Here is a 21,682-nt window from a genome sequence, read left to right as displayed (position 1 = left end):
TTATTTTAAAGAAAAAGGAAATATAAATACCTAATTAGAGAGTTTATATTCCATTATCAGCTTAGGAAATTATATAATGCAAGTGTTTGTAATTTGTAATGAAAGTGTTTATAATGAAGGGTGTTTGTAATTATGTTAAAATAAGTGTCATCTTTTCTCTCCATGTTTGGTAACTATTTGTTTACAATTATTTTGCCCACCATTTTATTGATCTACTGTTTGGGGGGCCTTTCCTTAGTTATGCCACAATCTATAAGCCAGTTGAATTTAGCCATTGTTTGGGCACTCTGTTAGTAGTGCCCCTGAGACAGACAATGAATGAGAGTCATGTCTCTTTTCAACTGAGTGCTTAGTGACGCCACCCTAGTTGGTAAATGCCAACCATGGAGGCAGTAGGATGCCACAAAACTAGCAGGTGCTACTATTTCCCCTGATAGTATGTACGTACAGGGATGCTTTACAACCACATAAACATTTTATCAGTCTCTCACCCACTAATGCTGGCATCCATGTGATTATTTCCTGCATAAGTTACTCTTATACTTCTCATTAAATACTGATTTTTTTCAGTAGTGTCTTGTACAGCTGTTATCATTTTCTGTTGCAAAAAAACATCTTGTTTATTATTTCTTTATTTATTGACTTACATCAATAAAGACTCATTATTCAGTGGTATAATGAATCAAGTATTATTCAGGGGGTTCATAATACACCATTAATTTATCTATTATTATGCTCAAAATATCCTGGATTTGGTTTCAGAAGATTCAGTGCACCCTGAGTATTGAAGCTTAACTCACAGAAGCCAAGCCACTGGCCGAGAATTGCACAGCCCATAAGGACTGAGCGCCCACCAGCCCCAGGGCTTCTCCAGAGTGGCTATTCCTGGCCTGGGCCTCTGCTGCTCTTCACAGAACTTCCACCTATTACAACAAATGCACTGGCTGTAGTTTGAAATCCTATTTAGCAGTTCCTCTCCGTGTCTTCTTTGTGGATTGGTTTGGTTATTTAGGAGGTTTTGGAATCTTCCAAACATCTTGATTTCATATGCTTTCTCTGGTTTACAATATCTGTCTTCATTTTTTTCTTTCTTTTTTTGTGTTGTTTATCTCTATATATAAAAGAAGTTTTCAATTCTACTCCATCTTATGTCATAAAAGCTAATCTTGGTTAGGGTTTCTTTGTGAATTAAATATAAAAAGTCAAAGCATTTTCAAAAGGAGTTTCAAACTTCTATTTGTGTAGTGTAGAATAGAAAGAAGACAGACATGACATAAATAAATGCCAGTCAGCTCTAGCTTCCTGTAATAATGCATTTTTATATTATCAGAGGTTTGGACTTTGGTTAACTAAAGTCCTTGAAATTAGGTTATTTTCAAGTCCCTGGGTCTGCAGAACAGCTGAAGTGATGCAGTCGATATGTGAGGACTGTGAGCATTATAATCTCAGCACAGTGGTTTTCAATGCTCCCTCCCAGCTTCTTGGGGTTAGTCAAGTATTGTCTGAAAACAGACTCTTGTTGAGTACAGTAGGTTCATGTGATTGTGTTTGCCGCTGTCTACAAAGCAAGAGAAGAAGTAGCCACCTTAATCAGAGATCAATTAATTATGAGAAAATGCAAGATGTTTTAATATTTTCTTTAAAATCAGAAAAATTACAATCTCATTGGTTGATTTTAATATTGTAGTTTCTTAGAAGTTGTGTTGAGAATACTTAGATGCAAGTCTTCACCTCACTTTTGGTTCATACCTTGGTAAAGCTAGTGACCAAAGAAGCATACTTTATGAGCACCATATCTAGAAAACTCTTTGAGGGAAATCTGGCCTGATACTGACTCTTGAATAAGGGAACCCACAGTGCTGATTCTCAGCCCACGCACCTGGTAGGAAGCGGCAGGCTGTTCCAGTCCTGTGGTCTGATGCTGTAATGTGTTAGCTACCAAAAGGAAGTTCTTAATTGCACTCTTTGGAAACTACTGGTCAGTTTTGCTTCTGTTGTTTAGCACGTAGGTGAGTGTGTTATTCAGAATTTCTAGTTCATGAACATTACGTAATGGAGAAAATTGTTCAAAGACTTAGACCTGTGCAAATCACCCTGTTGTCGAGAGATCCAAGAACATACTGAAGTGGAAAGCTAAGCCACATTTAGAGATGCACTCTTGCAGTCTTGGGTCCAAAATAGCATTGTTGAAAATGTCTTGTTACCCACAGCATATCTAGATCTGTTAAACAGACTTGCTTAGAAGCTTCTGGTCTCTTCTGCTCTCCCTAGAGTACCAAATGTTCACAAATGCTTAGCTAGGGCTTTAAACACTCAGGTTCTGTTTACATATGGTTACTTGATTAAATTTGATTTTAATAAAATAGCCTCCTTTGAATAATTGTAAGCATTTATTTTGGCATTAGTTAAGCCTTCTGAATGTCCCTGGACACAATTCCCTCTGAAAACCAAACATGAGAAAAAGAGAACATCATTAGTTATATTTCTTTTGGTTCAACTTTAGTTATTTTAGATTGTGGGATTTTTTTTAACTCACTATGGAGTTAATTTATTTGCATAATTTTGTTATTTAAATAAATACGGTTCTGTGGCTTGAAACTGCCTCTGTTGTTTGTAGTCCATGGAGTGTGGAGTGTTTGGCAGCCTTGGGGTGCGTGCAGCAAAAGCTGTGGGAAAGGCAGTCAGACAAGAACAAGGCTCTGCAACAACCCGCCCCCGTCATTTGGTGGGGCCTACTGCAGTGGAGCAGAAACCCAGATGCAAGTCTGCAGTGAGAGACCCTGTCCAGGTGAGACGAGCAGAGAACACGCTTAGCTGATAACATCTGTCCTCACCCAACAACGTCACTAGCTAATAACATCTGCCCTCACCAACCATGTCACTAGTTAATAACATCTGCCCTCACCCAACAATGTCACTAGCTGATAACATCTGCCCTCACCCAACAACATCACTAGCTAATAACATCTGCCCTCACCAACAGTATCACTAGCTGATAACATCTGCTCTCACCCAACAATGTCACTCACCCTAACATGACCAAGGTTTGACCTGCTCATATTTTTAAATTTATTTTTATTTATGTTTGTGTGTGTGGGAGGGTGCCACCTGTGTGGGTACCTGTAAAAGTCAGAAGAAGGGGCACTGGAGTTACAGGCAGTTGTGAGCCACCCAACATGGGTGCTGAGAACCAAACTCGGGTTCCCTGGAAGAGCTGCACACGCTTAACTCCTGAGCCACCTCTCCATCCAGTTTCTCTGATCATTTTTTAACCTGGTTGTTTTCAGGTCGTAACCAAGCACATATGATTTTCTGTTAATACAGTTGATGGCAAGTGGGCGACCTGGGCCAGCTGGAGTGCCTGCAGTGTGTCCTGTGGAGGTGGTGCCAGGAAGAGAACACGGGACTGCTCTGACCCAGTGCCACAGCACGGAGGAGGCAAATGTGAAGGGAGTGATGTCCAGAGTGATTTTTGTAATAGTGACCCTTGTCCAAGTGAGTGTTGGAAACAGGGAGTCAGCGTCACTTCTGTAGAGCTTTGTGAGGGCTCCAAACCTGAAAGTTATAGTATTTTATTGCTTGTTCTTTGACCTTTCATTTAGGATGCCAAAATGCTGTTTTGCTTTAGTGTGTTCCGAACGTTAGAGTCTCTGCTCAGCCAGAATGGAGACTGTGTTTTCCATATCACCTCTAGCTCATGGGATAGTTTAAATGTGATAGCAGAGCAGTTGAAGGGAATCCCATCATTATTAGAATATGTCTTCTGTCTCTAGTCAAAGCATCACCTAAGCCACCTGCTTTGGAAAGATACTCACTTATTGATTGGTTGTCTTTCTGTTTATTTCTTGAACGGTTTTCCTTGATTTGGGGATGAATGTCATGACTTCTTTTACTTCTCATTGTTAGAGCTCTGTTTCATGTCAAATTATTTCACGTTGTAGCCCACGGTAACTGGAGCCCCTGGAGTGACTGGGGAACATGCAGCCGGACTTGCAATGGAGGGCAGATGCGAAGGTACCGCACGTGTGACAACCCACGTCCTGCCAATGGAGGCAGAGCCTGCGGGGGGCCAGACACCCAGATCCACAGGTGCCACACTGACATGTGTCCTGGTGAGCCTCTTAATTCCAGTCTGTAGTAGGAGTGAACTTTTTCACTTAGTGATCATTGCTACAGCCCTGTCACTTGCCTATCGGGAGTGTCCTAAGTGAAGATTTTAAAACTGATTCATTAATATTGAACATTCCATTCCTGTTCACAGTGGATGGAAGTTGGGGAACATGGCACAGTTGGAGCCACTGTTCTGTCTCTTGTGGAGGAGGTGAAAGGATACGGAAGCGGCTATGTGACAATCCAGTACCATCTAAAAATGGCCGTTCCTGTCCAGGAGATGCCACCCAGGTATCCAGATGCAATACGCAGGCATGTCCAGGTAAGTAAGTGAGCTGTGCTTTGGCAGGACCATGGCTAGCACAAGTGTGGAGTCTCCATGCAAATCAGAAAAAGTTACCACTTGGTCCCCACAACTGAATGAAACAGTGCGAGCTCTGGAAGGGAGAGTTATAAAGACAGGGTGCTCCCATAGCAGCACTTACAGCTGGGTTCTGGCCTCTGTTTGCTCCTTTGGGGCCTCTTCATGTCAGAGGACATATTTCTAAAGATTACAGGGAGACCAATACTGACAGCTTCATATGGTTGAAATAGGAAGATACTATTGAACCTTACAACGCTTTGAAGTTTCCTTTAAAAATAAAATGTCCCTGAAAATCGAGAAGGCCCCCTTTGACAGGGTGAAAACGATTCATGTTGAGTGATTTTTATATGTAAGTGGACAAGCTGGAAGGCCAAATACCTACCTCTTCAACTGCTCAGCAAACACACTCTGTGCACAAATGGTTATGGAGGGTTTGGAGACTCCCTCCTGAAGCAAGAGAACAGTTCTGCCTTCAGGTGATCATGTGTTCCATCGTCTAGATAGATGGACAGCTTGAGTCCCAGAATCCGACAAGGTTTCAAGGAACCCAACCAGGCAGCCAGATTGAGGAAACATCTGCTCAATGCCGGGACTCAAGCTCCTCAGTTAAAACAGAAGCCACACTTGTCAGTAATCATTCAGAAAATTGAATCAGCAATCCTGCCCAACAGGTCCCTCTTTCTCCTGCTTAGGACCAAGGAAAGAGAGACTTTTCATATTTGTTCTTTAATCAAATTGTTTTGGTATGAATTTTACAGTGCTGTCAAAATTATAATATATTTCTCAAATTTTCTCAAGTTTATTGTTGTCTCGTTGATATAGACAATAATGAATGCTCTATCTATAGCTCAAGACTGCTGAGACTCCTATCTCCAAAGGAACTAATGTATACATACAAACATACATATATACATTTGTACATACAGGTGCATGCACATGTGCTACACACACACACACACACACACACACACACACACACACACACACTGATCTAGACTGAACAATATACCACGTTTTTCTGGCAATGACTTGCAACAAGGATTAGATGGTATTTTGTTGGTAAGATCTTTCCCTCTTTTAAAGAAGGAAACAATAGATAAAAGAACATGGGTTTATATTAACAGTAATATAATTGACTTGCTCTACAGTCAATATGTTTAATTTCTTCCACCTCTGTGGCTTTGTAGCCTTGACCAGCATATCTCCAAGCCTCTGCCCTCACCCTTTGCCACTGGAGACCTCTGTCCCACTGTGTCTACTTCCATGTTCTTTTTCTACCTTCTCCACTATCGTACAGTAGTCTTCAATGAAAGGAGAATAGATTTGAAGTATTGTCACTACAAAAATAGTAGGTATATGAGGTGACAAATATGCTAATTAGTTAATTTCATCTTTCCTCTTAATGTATACATATTTTAAAACAACACATTATCTACAATAAACATACACAAGTTTAAGTTATCAATTTAGATACATAAATGTCTCTACTCCAAAACACATTTTGAAGACAAGAAGATAATGTATTCAGTCCTCTCTCTCTAGACCTGTAGTGATGGTAGAGCTACATCATTTTTCTGAATTTTGTTTGCCCAGCCTGCAAACTGTGTCTGTTTAAGGCCACCTTCTAGTGCTGCTGATAGGAACCAAAGAGTGAATGCACATGAAGTGTTTACTGCCACATGTGACTTTCTCTATAAACTCAATGTAGTCATGGTTTCACCGCCATCAACAAACACATGCTTTATTTGGACTGTGAGAATGGACATACTGTATTCTTTGGCTTAAGCAATAGTACTATGATGTTCACAGATCGGAGGGATACTAGATTTATGGGGATAATGGGTGTTATGTGAAAGTGGAATCTTTTAAAAGCCTATTAATTTTGCTTTCAAATTTGGATGCCCTAGGACTCTTTTGATGTCTGAGAAAAGATTTGTAGCATCTCTGCGCCCTGGCTTTCCTTTCCTTAGTGTAATGTTGATGGAATTGCTTCCTTCCCTCAATAGGTGGACCCCAGCGAGCCAGAGGGAGTGTTATTGGGAATATTAATGATGTTGAGTTTGGAATCGCTTTCCTCGATGCCACAATAACAGATAGCCCCAACTCTGATACTAGAATAATACAGGCCAAGATTACTAATGTGCCTCGAAGTCTTGGTGAGTCACTCTATTTATGAGAGTTTTAATAAGCTTATTTATTACATTTAATTAATTAATTAGTTGTTATTTATTTGTGTGTGTGCATTCATGTGTGTATCATGGTATGTATATGGAGGTGAGAGGGCCGCTTATGAAAATTAGTTTTCTCCTCCCACCACGTGGGTCCCAGAAATTGAACTCAGGTCATCAAGCTTAGCAGCAAGCACCTCGATTCACTGAGCCATCTCACCTTCCTTCATAGATTTCTTTTTAAAAACATACTTTATTTTTTAATCTTACTAATTTCACCTAAAGATTCTAAAGGATGAAACATTAAGTCACTGGTATAATACATTGTCTTTATCTCAAAGAGAAACTGGTTGGGGAGAGATCAAGTACATGAGTACATGTATGAAAATGTTGTAGTGAAACCCAGTATTTTGTATAGCTAGTATATGCTAGTAAAAAAGATAAGCAAAGACATATAGATTGCACATTAGTCAACTTTAGCATCCACCCTTGTGAATAATGTACTATGACAATAATTGACTGTAAATATTTTGCTCTGTAACTCTGTTTGTCTCTTAGGTCCAGCAATGAGAAAGATCATTTCCATCCTAAATCCCATTTACTGGACAACAGCAAAAGAAATAGGAGAAGCAGTCAATGGTTTTACCCTCACTAATGCAGTCTTCAAACGAGAGACCCAAGTGGAATTTGCAACTGGTTAGTGTCAGGTGAACATAATATTCTACTAGATACAGACAGACAGACAAAGATATAGATACCTATAATAGATATAGATAGATTGCTGTAAAGCTTGGTGGCTAAGAACAATTTGATGCATGCTCCCATGAAAAGTTATTATAAGTTTTTGGTGCATATTACATGAATAATGTAAAAAGCAGTTTTATATTTTTCTGTCAGTGGATACTAGTACAAGGTCTGTAAGGGACTGTGTGTTATCAAGCAGAATAGTAAACTTGTGACCCAATAACTTCTTTCTCTTCCTTTCTGTGCCTTTGCCTTTAAACTTTTGAGGGGTTTAAAGCATGAATAACAAAAGAAAATCATCCTTGTTGTTAATCAAAGCCTTGTCTTTAACCATGAGTCACCTCATCTATTTATGACGATTCTTTACCTAACAGACGGAAGCAAAGCCCAGCACACTAATGCTTTTGCCTCTGCTTTTGTCCTAATCATTGTGCGTTAGCCCTTTGTGGCCCTTCCTGTATTCACAAAGGTTCATACAAAGCTCCACTTCAGCCTCCTTGGAGTGGGCCAGTCTCCATGGGATTGACCTTTGAGGAAGAACGTGAGGGAGGGCTTCTCCTTAACCAATGTTTAATCAGTACAGAGGACAGGGGGCCTTTTGATATCCATTCACATACGAAGATACCCTTTAAACATTGCTGAAGCTCTGGAAAAAATAAAACCCTTAGCTAGACCTGTGAGCATTGCTGGTCCCTGGTAAAGTTGCCTGGCCCATATAATAGGCAGTAATTGTGTAGAAATGTTTGATTATTGCTTGAGTCTAAAACATGGAATCTTCCGCATAACCAAATGCTATACTTTTGCCACATAGAATTTTGGAAGACAATTCAATAAGGCTAACTTTTTAATGGGAAGTGTTTGTGCTAACAATTCTCTTACATATTTATTCACATTTGAAATAAAACTATATTATATTAGATCAGTCTTCTCTATGCTTCCACAAACCATATGTATCATAATAACAACGGTTATTATTATTGCTGTGCAAATGAATGCATTGTCATTCCCAGGGGAGGTCTTGCGGATGACACACATGGCTCGGGGCTTGGATTCTGATGGCGCTCTGCTGCTTGATGTCATTGTGAGTGGCTATGTCCTGCAGCTCCAGTCACCTGCTGAAGTCAGTGTGAAGGTAACATGTTACAAGTTCTCCATGGTTATTAGTGTGAGGATGCGGGGGTGGGGGGAACGAACAAAAGCCCTGTAGACAGAGCACAGGGGTCTTTGGTTCTTAATGCTGGCTCTGGAGATAAATTACTGCTCCAGCAAGGTTGTAAATAACCATCTGGTCTTTGCTTAAAAATCTCCAGGGGCTCAGCGTTTAAATCTCTCTGAGTGTTTTTATTGCCGAGTGTGTCAGAGCCAGAAGAGCCGCTGTGCTGATTTAAGTCACTTGTTAAGTTTTCTTCTGAAAGAGAGAATAGATTCCTATAAGAAGTTTTTGTGTACCACCGATAAAGAGGGGGAGAGAGGAGAGGGGAAGAGAAATGAAGTAATTATATTTTAATTTCAAAAATTTTTAACTTGAAAGAAATGGGAAAATAAAACACTTGGTGAACTTACAGAGTGGAGAAAATAGTCTTCACACAACTTGCTTTGTTCCTGACCTCCAACCACAGTATCTTGTTAAACCACAAATTGTGACCATAAATTACAAGCCTGATCGTAATGAAAAGAATCAATCTAGGCGTTATTTCCAGAAGACTACTGTGCAGTTGCAGTTCTATCCAGAATCCCAGCATTGCTCTCTAAGGCTGCTTCTTCCCCCGCATGGCGTACCTCACAGTGCACGATGAAAAACTCCAGGTGCCATGTTAACCCTTGGTCCTTTCCCTTAGGATTACACAGAGGACTATGTTCAAACAGGACCGGGGCAGCTCTATGCCTACTCAACCCGCCTCTTCACTGTTGATGGCATCAGTGTCCCCTACACGTGGAACCACACCATTTTCTACGACCAGGCCTGGGGCAAAATGCCCTTCTTAGTAGAGACCCTTCATGCATCTTCTGTGGAGTCTAACTATAACCAGCTGGAAGAGACGCTGGGTTTTAAAATCCATGCTTCAGTTTCCAAAGGTAATGTGAAAAATCCAAATATCTGCTGCCATCTTGTTCTTTTTTCTTTTCTTTCTTTTTTTTTTGGTTTTTCTTTTATTAATTAATTGATTGATTATTTTTTATGTGCATTGGTATTCTGCCACGGGTGCCAGGTCCCCTGGAACTGGAGTCACAGACAGTTGTGAGCGGCCATGTGGGTGCTGGGAATTGAACTCGGGTCCTCTGGAAGAGCAGTCAGTGCTCTTAACCATTGAGCCATCTTTCCAAGCCCACATCTTGTTCCTTTTGAAAGCCTTGAAGCCATTCAGCATAGCCATTTGAAGGCCCAGACCTAACGTGCTGGAGTGCGGTTTTCCTCGTGTGCTGCGCTCTTTGTTTCTGTTGTAGGTTAGCCCTGTGTAAAGCTTCGTTCAGTTGCATTTAGTTTACTAGGATGCCTCGTCATAGTACCTGGCAGGATTGGTGTTCCAGTCCATCTTCTTAGAGAGGATTAAAATATACATTATCTGCCTGAATAATTTTTCTTTAGATAATAAAGTCAATTTTTGAATCATGTATCTCTCGATGAATTTTCAAAATCTCTGAAATATGCTGTAAAGTACATCACAGCTTAAGCTAGTCAGAAATTTTCAGATTCTCAAAGCTGCTTTCTTTCTAGCCCTTTCTTCTCTTTTTTTGAGTGTATTGATGTTGTCACTCAGGTAGGCCCAAGTAGCCTGGGTCAAGCAAAGATACAATACAGAGAAAATGGGAAATTAAAAGAGCTCGTACGGACATGTCTTAACAATCACTTAGGACTTAGATGGATGTGGCCATAAAGTTTATCATCCATACCATGACTCCTATGATAAAGGGATGATACTGCAATGGTACTTTTCCAGGAAAAATTAGAACATCTAGTTACCTTAGGTAAATGTGGCTTCCAAAAACTGTGGGGCAGTAGTTATAACAATATTATTTCTCATTCCTGGAAACTGTCATGTCATACATCATTTCTGAACTTCTCTCCATTTTCTAAAGACAGTCCCATACCTTGAAGTGCTCCCCTGTGATGTGTGCTTGTTTGAAGTGTCTGGTCCCCAGTATTCCTTCTCAGTCTTCAAAACCACTGCAGCAGTCAGTTCAATATTCTGTGGCATTTGAGGTTTTTTTTAATTGAGATTTTTTTGTAACTCCATTTTTTTTTGTTTTTTGTTTTTGAGACAGGGTTTCTCTGTGTAGTTTTGGTGCCTGTCCTGGATCTCGCTCTGTAGACCAGGCTGGTCTCAAACTCACAGAGATCTACCTGACTCTGCCTCCCGAGTGCTGGGATTAAAGGCATGCGCCACCACCACCCGGCTCCATTGTTCTTTTTTATTATAAAGATATCTTCATAGCCAGGTAGAATGTTTACTATGCTTTACTTTTCACGTGAGTTAGTCTCAGCTCTCCTCTGCCGCATGACAGCAGTAGCAGATGACAAACGAGGTTTATTCCTCACTTATTTTACTCAGCAGTCCCCACAGTGTATGCATAGCTTTCCTTGGTGGTTATGCTATAGCACCCATGTTTGTGATGGATTGCAAAGATCTTGATCACAAACTTTGTAGAGAAATAAGTCTCATCGCAGTGCCAAAATATTGGATGTGCCTCAGAGGGAAAAAGTGATTGCTGACAACAGGCATGACTACCTCTACAAGTTAGGCTTAAATGTTAAACGTTAAGCCTAAAGCCACATGAACATCCTTGTACCATCTGAGATTGTTACTGAACAATCTGGGTCCCAGAATGTAGGCAAACACATTTAAAGACATTTCAATTCTGTTGCAGCCCCTGCACATGTGATTCTATGATATGTGAATTACATTTGAAAGATGCACCTGCAGTTTCCCAGTAACCACCAGGGGGCACGCTTGCATTCTCGGTTGCTTAACAAATTTTTATGCTCAAAAATCTGTCCTAACAAAAATCATAGAAATAGCCCAACATAACGATTCTAGAGGTTTCACCTAGTGTTCTTTATAATAGAAAAATAATAAATAAACATTCTGGACGTTGGAAATAATACGTAAATTACGACACATGTTTAATAATCTCTTAAAGAAGCATTGAAACAATTTTCAAGAAATAGTTAATTCATCCTTTTTTCCTAACAGTTGTTGAGTGCCGGTCATGTACTAGACGCCACTGGAAGTTTACGCAAGTGAAGGGAACATTTATGGCGTAATAATGGTTGAAAAGCAGTGTGCACTGTGATAAAGCCTGCATTTCCTGCACCTGGCTGATGCTATGGAAATACTCAGTACTATTAAGAACAAGCTTATTTGTCTTCCCTTGATAATTGTTATAGAAGATCAAAGCATCTACTGTGTGTGTGTGCGTGTGTACAAGCATGAATGTCATAGCACACCTGTAGAGGTCAAGGGAAAGCTTTCAGGAGTCAGTTCTCTCCTCCCACCATGTACACTTCTACATGTCAGGCTAAAGCCTAAAGCCATGTGAACATGCTTGTATCATCAGCCTCAGGTACCAGGTCTTCAAGCTCGGCAGCAAGGACCTTTTCCTGATGAATCATTTCATCAATCCAGAATATACATATGTATGCATGTATATGTATATATAATTTGGTTTTTCAAGACAGGGTTTCTCTATGTAACAGTCCTAGCTGTCCTGGAACTCACTCTGTAGACCAGGCTGGCCTTGAACTCACAGAGATCCGCCTGCCTCTGCTTCCCAATTGCTGGGATTAAAGGTGTGTGCCACCACCGCCCAGCCAGAATCTATATTTTTGATAAGCTCACCAAATGATTTTTTATTCATAAAGCTTGGCAATTATTAGTCAATATTTTCATACTTAACATTTGAAGCATGGATTAATTAAAACAGTGACTAGATGGAAACACCAGGTGTCAATGAACTGAATAGTTTGTTCCAACTGATAAAGTTATAGGGGATTTTACTTTAGACTTTCAAATTTTTTACTATTATAATCCATTATTATAACCATAAACAAATACTTGATGTTGTCTTCCACATTCAGATGAAAATCACAGTTATAATTCAAAATAATCTACTTTTACTATAATGTAAATACTGGGGGGCCAATGAGATGGCTCAGTGGGTTATGGTACTTAACACTGAGTTTGATGACCTAAAGATCCAAATGTGGAAGGGGAGAACCAATTTCTCCAAGTTATCCTCTGACCTCCATGTGAGCACTGTGGCCCACAGGCATGCACACACACACATATACACACAAATTAAAAATTCAATAAAAAATTGGGCTACGAAGACATCTCAGTGGATAGAGTGGTTTCTATACAAGCTAAAGGACTTGAGTTTGGATCGTCAAAACCCACTTAAATGCCAAACACAGAGAGGCACATGCCTGTATCCCCAGCACAGAAGAGGCCAAAGGATCCTGGAGGCTCCCAGGCCAACTAATGTAGTAAAAATGGCAAGTCTGGGGTTCAGTGAGAGAGAGAGAGACTTTGTCTCAAAAAAGCAAGGTGGATAAGCAGAGGTTAGGAAAGACATCATAGCATCAACATCTGGATTCCACACACTCAGGCACACTGTACCCACACACATGTGTGTGCAAACACACATACACTACACATACACATGGAAATAAAAGAATGAATAAAGGAAAATAATTTGTAATAAGATATCTTGTTTTAATGTGGGAATCTTTAGATTAAAAAAAAACTAGCCATATGCCTAAACTGACCTATAAAATCCTACTGTGCTTTTTTGGGGAAGGCAGGGGGCAGGGGGCCTGAGGTAACTTAAAGAATTCTTTGTTACATTCTGAATAAAATGGAGAATAAGATACAAATTCAACATGATAGTTGAATTCCTTAAAAATCCATTACATATTTAAATCATGTGAAAATGTTTAGTATGTAGTACATATATTCAAAGCTTCTAATGTTTAATTTGTAGTACATACATCCAAGGCTTCGAATGTTTAATATGTAGTACATACACTCAAAGTTTCTATAATTGCAGCCTCCTTCTTACATCAAAGTCTTTCACAGCAAGGAACAAATGGTCGGGACTTTCCTACACATTGTGCAATTGTTGAAACCTGTCCCTGGGCCTTTTCCACTCACTGGACTTTTCTTTTTAAAATTTTTTTCACAAGGAACTCCCTATAATAGCCTGAACTGACCTTTGTGTTCAGAGTGTGCCCATGTTGGAACACCAAAATGTTGGTTGTTTTTGCTCTTTTGGGGGGGCTGCCATCCAGCTCTCAAATAAATCACACACAGAGGCTTATTCTTAATTATAAATGCTGGGCCTTAGCTCAGCTTATTTCTTGCCAGCTTTTCTTAACTTTAAATTATCCCATCTATCTTTTGCCTCTGGGCTTTTACCTTTCTCTCTTTTTTTTCTTTTCTAGACAGGGTTTCTCTGTGTAATTTTGGTGCCTGTCCTGGATCTTGCTCTGTAGACCAGGCTGGCCTCGAACTCACAGAGATCTGCCTGGCTCTGCCTCCCGAGTGCTGGGATTAAAGGCATGTGCCACCATTGCCCAACTTACCTTTCTCTTACTTCTGTATAGCTGACTTTCACTCTTACCCCATGGCTGGCTGTGTGGCTGGGTGGCTGGCCCCTTATTTTCTCGCTCCTTGATCTCTCTTCATTCTTCTTTCTCATCCCAGATTTCTCCTTCTGTTTAGTCTCTCTGCCTGCCAGCATTACCCATCCTTTCTCCTGCCTTGCTATTGGCCGCTCAGCTCTTTATTAGACCATCAGGTGTTTTAGACAGGCACAGTAACACAGCTTCACAGAGTTAAACAAATGCAACATTAAAGAATGCAACACACTTTGCATCGTTAAACAAATGTTCCAGAGTATTAACAAATGTAACATGTCTTAAAATAATAGTCTACAACCAACCTTAAACACACCATCTTTCTTCCTTACCCTTTCAGGTGCTAGGATTGCAGGCACAGGCCACCACACTCGGCCCGATGCACTGAATTTTAATAATCTTCTTTATCATAACAAATAAGGAATCTCCTTCCACAACATTTTCCAAATGCTACCTAAGGAAAAATATCTCTCCCAATTATATCCCAAAATGCAAAGCTTCTATATGATAATAATGAATTACGTTTCTATGACATAATTTTTTTCACAAGTACATCCCCAACATAGAGCCCTACATAAATACTGGTTAAGTTTAAAGGATGTAGGAATAGGTTAATAACTGAACGTAAGTTGTAATAACCAATTCAGCAGTTTAAAGTTAAGGGGATTTATTCCTTAAGACTGTCGCACCAGCTTTTGCTCCTAAGCAGTTTCTAAATTGTTACTCTCAGACGCCTCATCTGAAAACTAGGTATCAGGACAGCAGTAAGGATGTCAGGAGGTTTGAATGAAATGAAGCAGATAGTAACCTTTAAGCCAGTGGTTCTCAACCTGTAGGTTGGGACCCCTTTTGGGGTGAATGACCCTTTCACAGGGGTCACCTACTACCATTGGAAAACACAGATATTTACATTACAGTTTGTAACCGTAGCAAAATTAGAATTATAAAATAGTAACGAAGTAATTTTATGGTTGAGGGTCACCACAACGTAAGGAACTGTATAAAGGGTTGTAGGTGGATCTTTCTCTGTCCCGCCAGCCTGCTTCCAAATAGCCACATGGAAATTTATTATTAATTATGAAAGCTTGGCTGATAGCTTAGGCTTGTTTCTAACTTTCTCTTATAGCTTAAATTAACCCATTTCCATTAATTTACATGCTGCCACATGGCTTGTTACCTCATCTCCTACATGTCATGCTTCCTCCATGTCTCCCCGTGACTCCCTTCTTCTTCCCAGTGTCCTCTCTGCCCTGAAAATTCTGCCTAGCTATTGATCATGCAGCTTCTTATTAAACCAATAAGAGTGACACATATTCACAGGGTACAAAAAGATTATTCCACAGCATTAGGAAGGCTGAGAACCACTGCGAGGCATCATGTAGTTCACCTTTCCAGATGCTCCATCCACCTTATTCCCACTCCCTCCCTCATGCTTTGAATGCTCTCAGGAAAGAGATTCTTCCCAAAACCTTTTTCCTGATATCTACTTTAAATTTGTTCTAACTCAACCTGCCCATTGCCCTTGCTTCAACTGCTCAGAACAGGAAAACAGTCACATACAAGAATTTCAATTTCAAAATTCTCAATATTGCAAATGGAGATCCCCCCTCCCAAAAAAAAAATGAGGACTCCTGCCTAGAATGTTAATTTTCCATTAAGGCAATGAATTTCAGTTGTTTGCACACAGCATCCTTCCTCCTTCAATGAAAGTGTACCAATGGTTAAGACAACAGGATGCATCTGTGGCCGTACCTGGCATACACAGTTATCTTTGTGTTCTTTTTAGCTATTACAGAATAACTTATTTTGTTTTCTTTCTATTCCTGTGTATAACTTAAACTGAAAAAAATTTTCCAGTGTCAGCTTGCCAACAATCTCTGGACCAGTTCATTTAACTCCTGGTGGAAAAACATGAAGTTCTCCATCCTTGCTTGTTTCCAATACTGTGTTTTCTTTATTTCTTCTTTGATGTATCTTCCCAGGGAAGGCTGTACTGGGATGGCAGTGGGTGCCAGTGTTCTAACAGACCAGTTAATTGTGCTTTCCTCCCTTCGGTAGGAGATCGCAGTAACCAGTGCCCCTCTGGCTTCACCTTAGACTCAGTGGGACCCTTTTGTGCTGGTAAGTATAGGAGTGAACAAAATATTTTCATTTTCCAATAGTGTCAGCAATGGTTATCCTTCCTTTACATTTATTTATTTAGTGTGGGAGGGGGCATGTGGTGGCTCCTGACAAAGCCATGGCTCTTCATGACAAAGTCAAAGGAAAATTTGTAAGAGGCAGATGTCTGTCTCCACCATGTGATTCTAGGGATCAAAGTTAGGTCATCAGGATTGAGAGCAAGCACCTTTATTTGCTGAGTCGTCTCACTGGCTCAACTAATAATTATCCTTTCATGGATAGCTGCTACCATTTTCCTAGGTATTTAATCATCACAGCTGCCTACAAATGTTCTACTTGATAACTAAGGAATGGAGATGTAGAGAAGTTACACTGCTTAAGTTTGCCTAGTATCAAATGGCAGACTACATTTGAGGTTAAGTGGGATGACAATGCCCATACGGCTTCAGTTTGGCCACAGTCTAGTGTATCAGAGATGTTGACCAGGGACCGAATGGAGTGAACAGAGAACATTAATCTCCATCCAGTGGCTCAATGGGTGTGAGCTATCGGTGAACCAACACGAACTCACCTACCCACAGAACTGCTCAGTCGTGGGACAGAATGGGATAGGGAGCCTGCAAGTAACTGGAAATCCAACTTTGTCCCTCAAAGGAAGTCACAGCTTAGCAAATGGCTGAGGATTTCATGTTGGCATGCACAGTGCTGCTCTTCCACTGACCTGCAGAATGTAGTGAACTGGCAGGAGGTCGTGTTTAGACTGCAGTCAAGGCTCAGCTCTGGCAGTAATAGCCTTAGTGACTGAGAGCATTCACTTAACCTCTGTTCTCCAGATTTGCTGTGCAAATTAGAACAGTTTTGTAAAACTCCTATCTCTGAAGAATGCTTTGGAGAATAAGTTGTAACTGCTAAGGAGCCTTTAGGGCGAAGTAAATATAAATGTGTTTTAGCTATCATTTTTGTTTTAGAATAAAAATCTGAACGTATTCACTATCAGCAATAACTTTGAGACTTCAAGTTAATTTCTCCACAGCAGTTCCATTCTGTGTCAGTTCGAGTGTTCTCTGTTAGATTTGATCCGAGTCCTAGGCGTCTAGACACGATTATTCTCATGAACTTGAGCAGCTCCTAGGAAGCAGGAGTTTCACACACTGATGGCCTTTTTGTGTCTTCTTTTAGATGAAGATGAGTGCACAGCCGGGAATCCCTGCTCCCATACCTGCCACAATGCCATTGGAGCCTATTACTGCTCCTGCCCCAAAGGCCTCACCATAGCTGCCGATGGAAGAACCTGCCAAGGTAGTCTCCCAACTAAATCCAATGACCAAAGCAATCTTCCCTAGGAAAAGCATGCTAGGCTAGTCTTCGACCAGTTTCCTCTGCCCATAGCCTTGCAACGAACAGAAAAGTCCTTATATAGGGTTGAGAAACTGGCCAGCCATTGCTTTCATAAAGGCACCTGGAAATTAGGGATGTCTGGGATACCTCACTGAAGATCTCAGAGAGAACAACTCACTTGTTAAAAGTTGCCTACTTTGCCGAGCGGTGGTGGCGCACACCTTTAATCCCAGCACTCGGGAGGCAGAGCCAGGCGGATCTCTGTGAGTTCGAGGCCAGCCTGGGCTACAGAGTGAGTTCCAGGAAAAGGCGCAAAGCTACACAGAGAAACCCTGTCTCGAAAAACCAAAAAAAAAAAAAAGTTGCCTACTTTATAAACAGTCTAATCCGGTGATTGGCCTATGGATACATCACAGCATGCTGCTGTGAATTAGTAACTCTAAATGACTCAACCAAAAAATTCAAGCTTTCTTATTCTTTGATATTTTCAAATATCTTATGGCTTCTAGTCCCTGCTTGACAGCAAATTCTCAAGTTAGTTGTTTTTCAGTTCACCTCAATGTGACGGCCCCTTCTGTTGTAGACATTGATGAGTGTGCTTTGGGGGGACATACCTGTCATGCTGGTCAGGACTGTGACAACACCATTGGATCCTATCGCTGTGTGGTCCATTGTGGAACAGGCTTCCGAAGAACTTCTGATGGGCTCAGTTGTCAAGGTATAGCCTGTGTCTGTCTGTATGTGCTATGCACACATATGTGTATGTGTACTTAAGTATGTGTGGGTGTACAGTTGACTGTGCACATGTGTGTGGAGCCTAGTGGTTAGCCTCGGGTGTCTTCCTCAATTGCTCAACACTTTGTTTACTGAGGCAGTGTCTTCCACAAAACTTGAGCTCACTAATTTAGTTGATAGATCTTGCAAGCTAGCCCTGAAGATCCTCTACATCTACCTTCTCAGAACTGGAATCACATGCGAACTGCTACACCCACCCATGCCTTTCATGTGAGTGCAGAAGATCCAAACTCCAGTCCTCATGCTTATGGCAAGCCCTTTATCCATCGAGCCAGCCATCTGATACCAAGGTTTAGACTTTCTGAATCTTTTAAAGGGACAGATGCCATATAAAAGGGAAAGAATTGGGACCTATAAAACTAATGGGCCTCCACTCTCTCAGAAGAACTTAAATATGGATAGCCACAGCTTGGATGTTTCAAAACTGGAGTTGTTTGACAAGTTCTCATGGAGATATGATATTTCATAGCTGTTTATAATATTTTTAGCACAGTAGTTTTGAATACCATTTGCTTGTTACCATTTGAGAAAGCAGATCATGCAACATAATCTAGCAGTATCTGTTCCACAGTAGAAGACTCAGTGTAGATTAGAATGTTCATTATTATATTCTTGTAATAGAGATTTTGTTTTTAATCAGTGTGAAGTTGAAATCAAAATTTAGCAAAGGGGATGGAGAGATGGTCCAGCTGTTGAAAACATCTATTGCTCTTTCTGAAGATCTGAGTTTGGTTCCCAGCACCAATGTAGGGCCGCTCACAACCTCCCAAAGCTCCAGCTCCAGGGGTATCAGGTGTTTCTGGCCTCCACATGCATTCACATGCATGTACCCACATGCAGACATACACTCATAAACATAATTAAAAATTAAAATAAATCTTTTTAATTATCAGAAAGTAGAGTTTCACATATTTCCTGACACCCTCTTCACATATCCGAATCCCCCTTCACTATCAGCTTCCTGATGCCCTGTGTTGCCTTTGTTTCATTTTGATGAGCTACATTGAGACACCACCACTCAGAGTCCACCCTGCACATTAGCGCTCACTCTCAGTGTTGGATATTCTATGTGTTTGCACAGATTTATACTGGTATGATAGTTTCATGATCCTAAAAATCCGCTGATTCCTGAGTGTCCATCTCTGTCTCTGCAACCCTGATTTATTTACTATCTCCATAGTGTTTCTTTGTCTCAAATGTGTATAACAATGTATGCCAGAATTCTTCCATGTGTAGCCTTTGAGACAGGCTTCTCTTCTTTTCCTTAGTAATTAAGGTCCTTCGTGACTCTTTGCATGGCTTCACAGTACATTTCTTTTAGGGCCAAGTCATATACCACCATATGAATGTTTCACACTTTTTTATTTTTCACCTGCTAAATGACACCATGGTTGATTCAAAATTTTGGCAATAACTGACAACACTGATGTCAGGATTTTTCACAGAGTCAAAAAAGAGTAGATCCCAAACTAAATAGTAGGAAGAGAAGGGGATGATTCCTCTATACCATCAGCCATTGTGCAGGAATGAGAAAATCAAGCTATAAAAAAAATCGTGTATAACTTGTATAAAATAATGTGATTAGAAAACAAAGAATAAGTAAAGAAAAAGAAAGTTGATATATAGGTATGCACATAGAAGCAATATGTTATTCATTTCTGGTTGTTAATGGCATTTGCCTTTTCTGGCAAGCAATGTGAAAAGAGATGAAGGCCCATGCAAACAAAGAAAAGGAAAGGGAGGAGATACACCAAGAAGAGAATCTTCAAGTATTTGATTATGTACATGAACTTATATGAGTTAATACACTGTGCCTTTCAAGAGCTAACTTAGAAGATCTCAAGTAGAGGAAGTAAATAAGGGATAGTGACAGTCTCAATTTTTAGAACAAAGAGCCTAAATATGGCAATTGCTCTTTTGAAGGATTTGTATTAGAACAACAGAGAGGAGAAAGGAGATTAAGGTATATATGACCTAGGAGAGGGAAGAGGCTTGACTATGCCTAGGAGTAAAGAGAAAGATGGATTTCAAACCTACACAAGAGGAGTGATCAACTGATGGGCTACAGTCCCTGTGTTGATGAGAAAAGAGAAGGTGCCTTCAGAGGTGCAAAACTCAGATAGACTTCTCTTATGAGAGGGGGATCTCTCTCTCTCTCTCTCTCTCTCTCTCTCTCTCTCTCTCTCTCTCTCTCTCTCTCTCTCTCCCCCCCCCCCCACCCCCGTGGGGCTGAGTAAGGGAGAGAAGGGAGGATACCAAGGCTTCACATTCTCCTCTTTACACTGTGAACCAGGTCATGTTGGGACGAGTTTGGCAGTGACCGCAGAGAAGGAGAGGAGGGCTGCTGAGGTTGCTAAGTCAGACACAACACCATAGGCTCGTCAGGAGAGTAGCAGCCAGGGCAGGGAAATAAGGCCACTTGCAAAGGACCTTCCAGCTTCTTGTCAGTTTGCTTTGTTTTCTTTTCTTCTATCTTCATTCCAGTCTTTCAACAGAATTCCAGAGCTAAAAATTCCTAGAAACGGGTAGGGGCCACACAGTAAAATACTTAAAGCAGGCCAGAATTTAACCAACAGAGTTCTGAACCATTAGTAAACATCTGTGTTTAGAAGTATCAGAGGATGAAGCCCTTTCCAGCAGCTGATTGTATTAATTGTGTAGCAGAGACTACAAGACTGCATGTATCAGGTTAGTCTGCGGTCTTAACCATGATCATCATCAAGATCGGTAGATGATTAAACGTTTGGAATGAATGTCCTCAGCTTTCCTAACACCATCTACCGAAAGTTTTGATTTTATTTGACAGATATTAATGAATGTCAGGAATCCAATCCCTGTCACCAACGCTGCTTCAACGTCATAGGAAGCTTCCAGTGTGGATGTGAAGCTGGCTATCAACTCAAAGGCAGAAAATGCATTGGTAAGATACTTACTTTGAATTCACAGTGATTATATTGATGTAACTTAGAGAGAGAGAGAGAGAGAGAGAGAGAGAGAGAGAGAGAGAGAGAGAGAGAGAGAGAGAGAGAGAGAGCGAGCTTGTATGCACATGTGCACAGTCTAGAAGAGGACATCAATGACCTGGCCTATCACTCTCCACCTTATTCCTTTGAGACAGCATCTCCCACTGAAATTGAAGTTCACTGTTTTTCAGCTAGACCAGGCAGCCAACAAGCCCCAGCCATTCTCCAGACTCTACTTTCCTATGGCACTGAGGTTATGGGTTCACATGCAGCCACACCCAGGTTCTTACATGGGTTCTGGAAATTCAAACCCCAATCCTTACATTTGTGTATCAAGCATTCTTACCCACTGAGCCATCTCTCCAGACTTCTCTAATTTTTCAGTGTTGAATTATCTAAATGTACATGCTGCGTCCTAGGACTTATTCAAGTACCAAGCTAT

General features: G+C 40.7%; 1 protein-coding gene across 3 annotated transcripts in view; it reads left to right on the top strand.

Moving 5' to 3' along the window:
• Hmcn1 (hemicentin 1) overlaps positions 1-21,682 on the top strand; it is a 442,580-nt gene that overhangs the window by 401,852 nt on the left and 19,046 nt on the right. For all 3 annotated transcript variants that reach the window (XM_052737150.1, XM_052737149.1, XM_052737151.1), the window contains 12 exons: positions 2,618-2,788; positions 3,325-3,495; positions 3,942-4,112; positions 4,262-4,432; positions 6,481-6,630; positions 7,201-7,338; positions 8,397-8,518; positions 9,225-9,462; positions 16,082-16,144; positions 17,324-17,443; positions 18,066-18,200; positions 21,084-21,197. In XM_052737150.1, the coding sequence (XP_052593110.1) occupies positions 2,618-2,788; positions 3,325-3,495; positions 3,942-4,112; positions 4,262-4,432; positions 6,481-6,630; positions 7,201-7,338; positions 8,397-8,518; positions 9,225-9,462; positions 16,082-16,144; positions 17,324-17,443; positions 18,066-18,200; positions 21,084-21,197 (1,764 nt within the window). The remainder of the gene's footprint in view (positions 1-2,617; positions 2,789-3,324; positions 3,496-3,941; positions 4,113-4,261; positions 4,433-6,480; positions 6,631-7,200; positions 7,339-8,396; positions 8,519-9,224; positions 9,463-16,081; positions 16,145-17,323; positions 17,444-18,065; positions 18,201-21,083; positions 21,198-21,682) is intronic.

Source organism: Peromyscus californicus, unplaced genomic scaffold, assembly GCF_007827085.1.
Source record: "Peromyscus californicus insignis strain IS unplaced genomic scaffold, ASM782708v3 Scaffold_14__1_contigs__length_90479793_seg_2, whole genome shotgun sequence".
NCBI lineage: Eukaryota > Metazoa > Chordata > Mammalia > Rodentia > Cricetidae > Peromyscus > Peromyscus californicus.
Note: the sequence above shows the minus strand (reverse complement) of the source record. Positions and strands in the feature narration are given on the sequence as shown.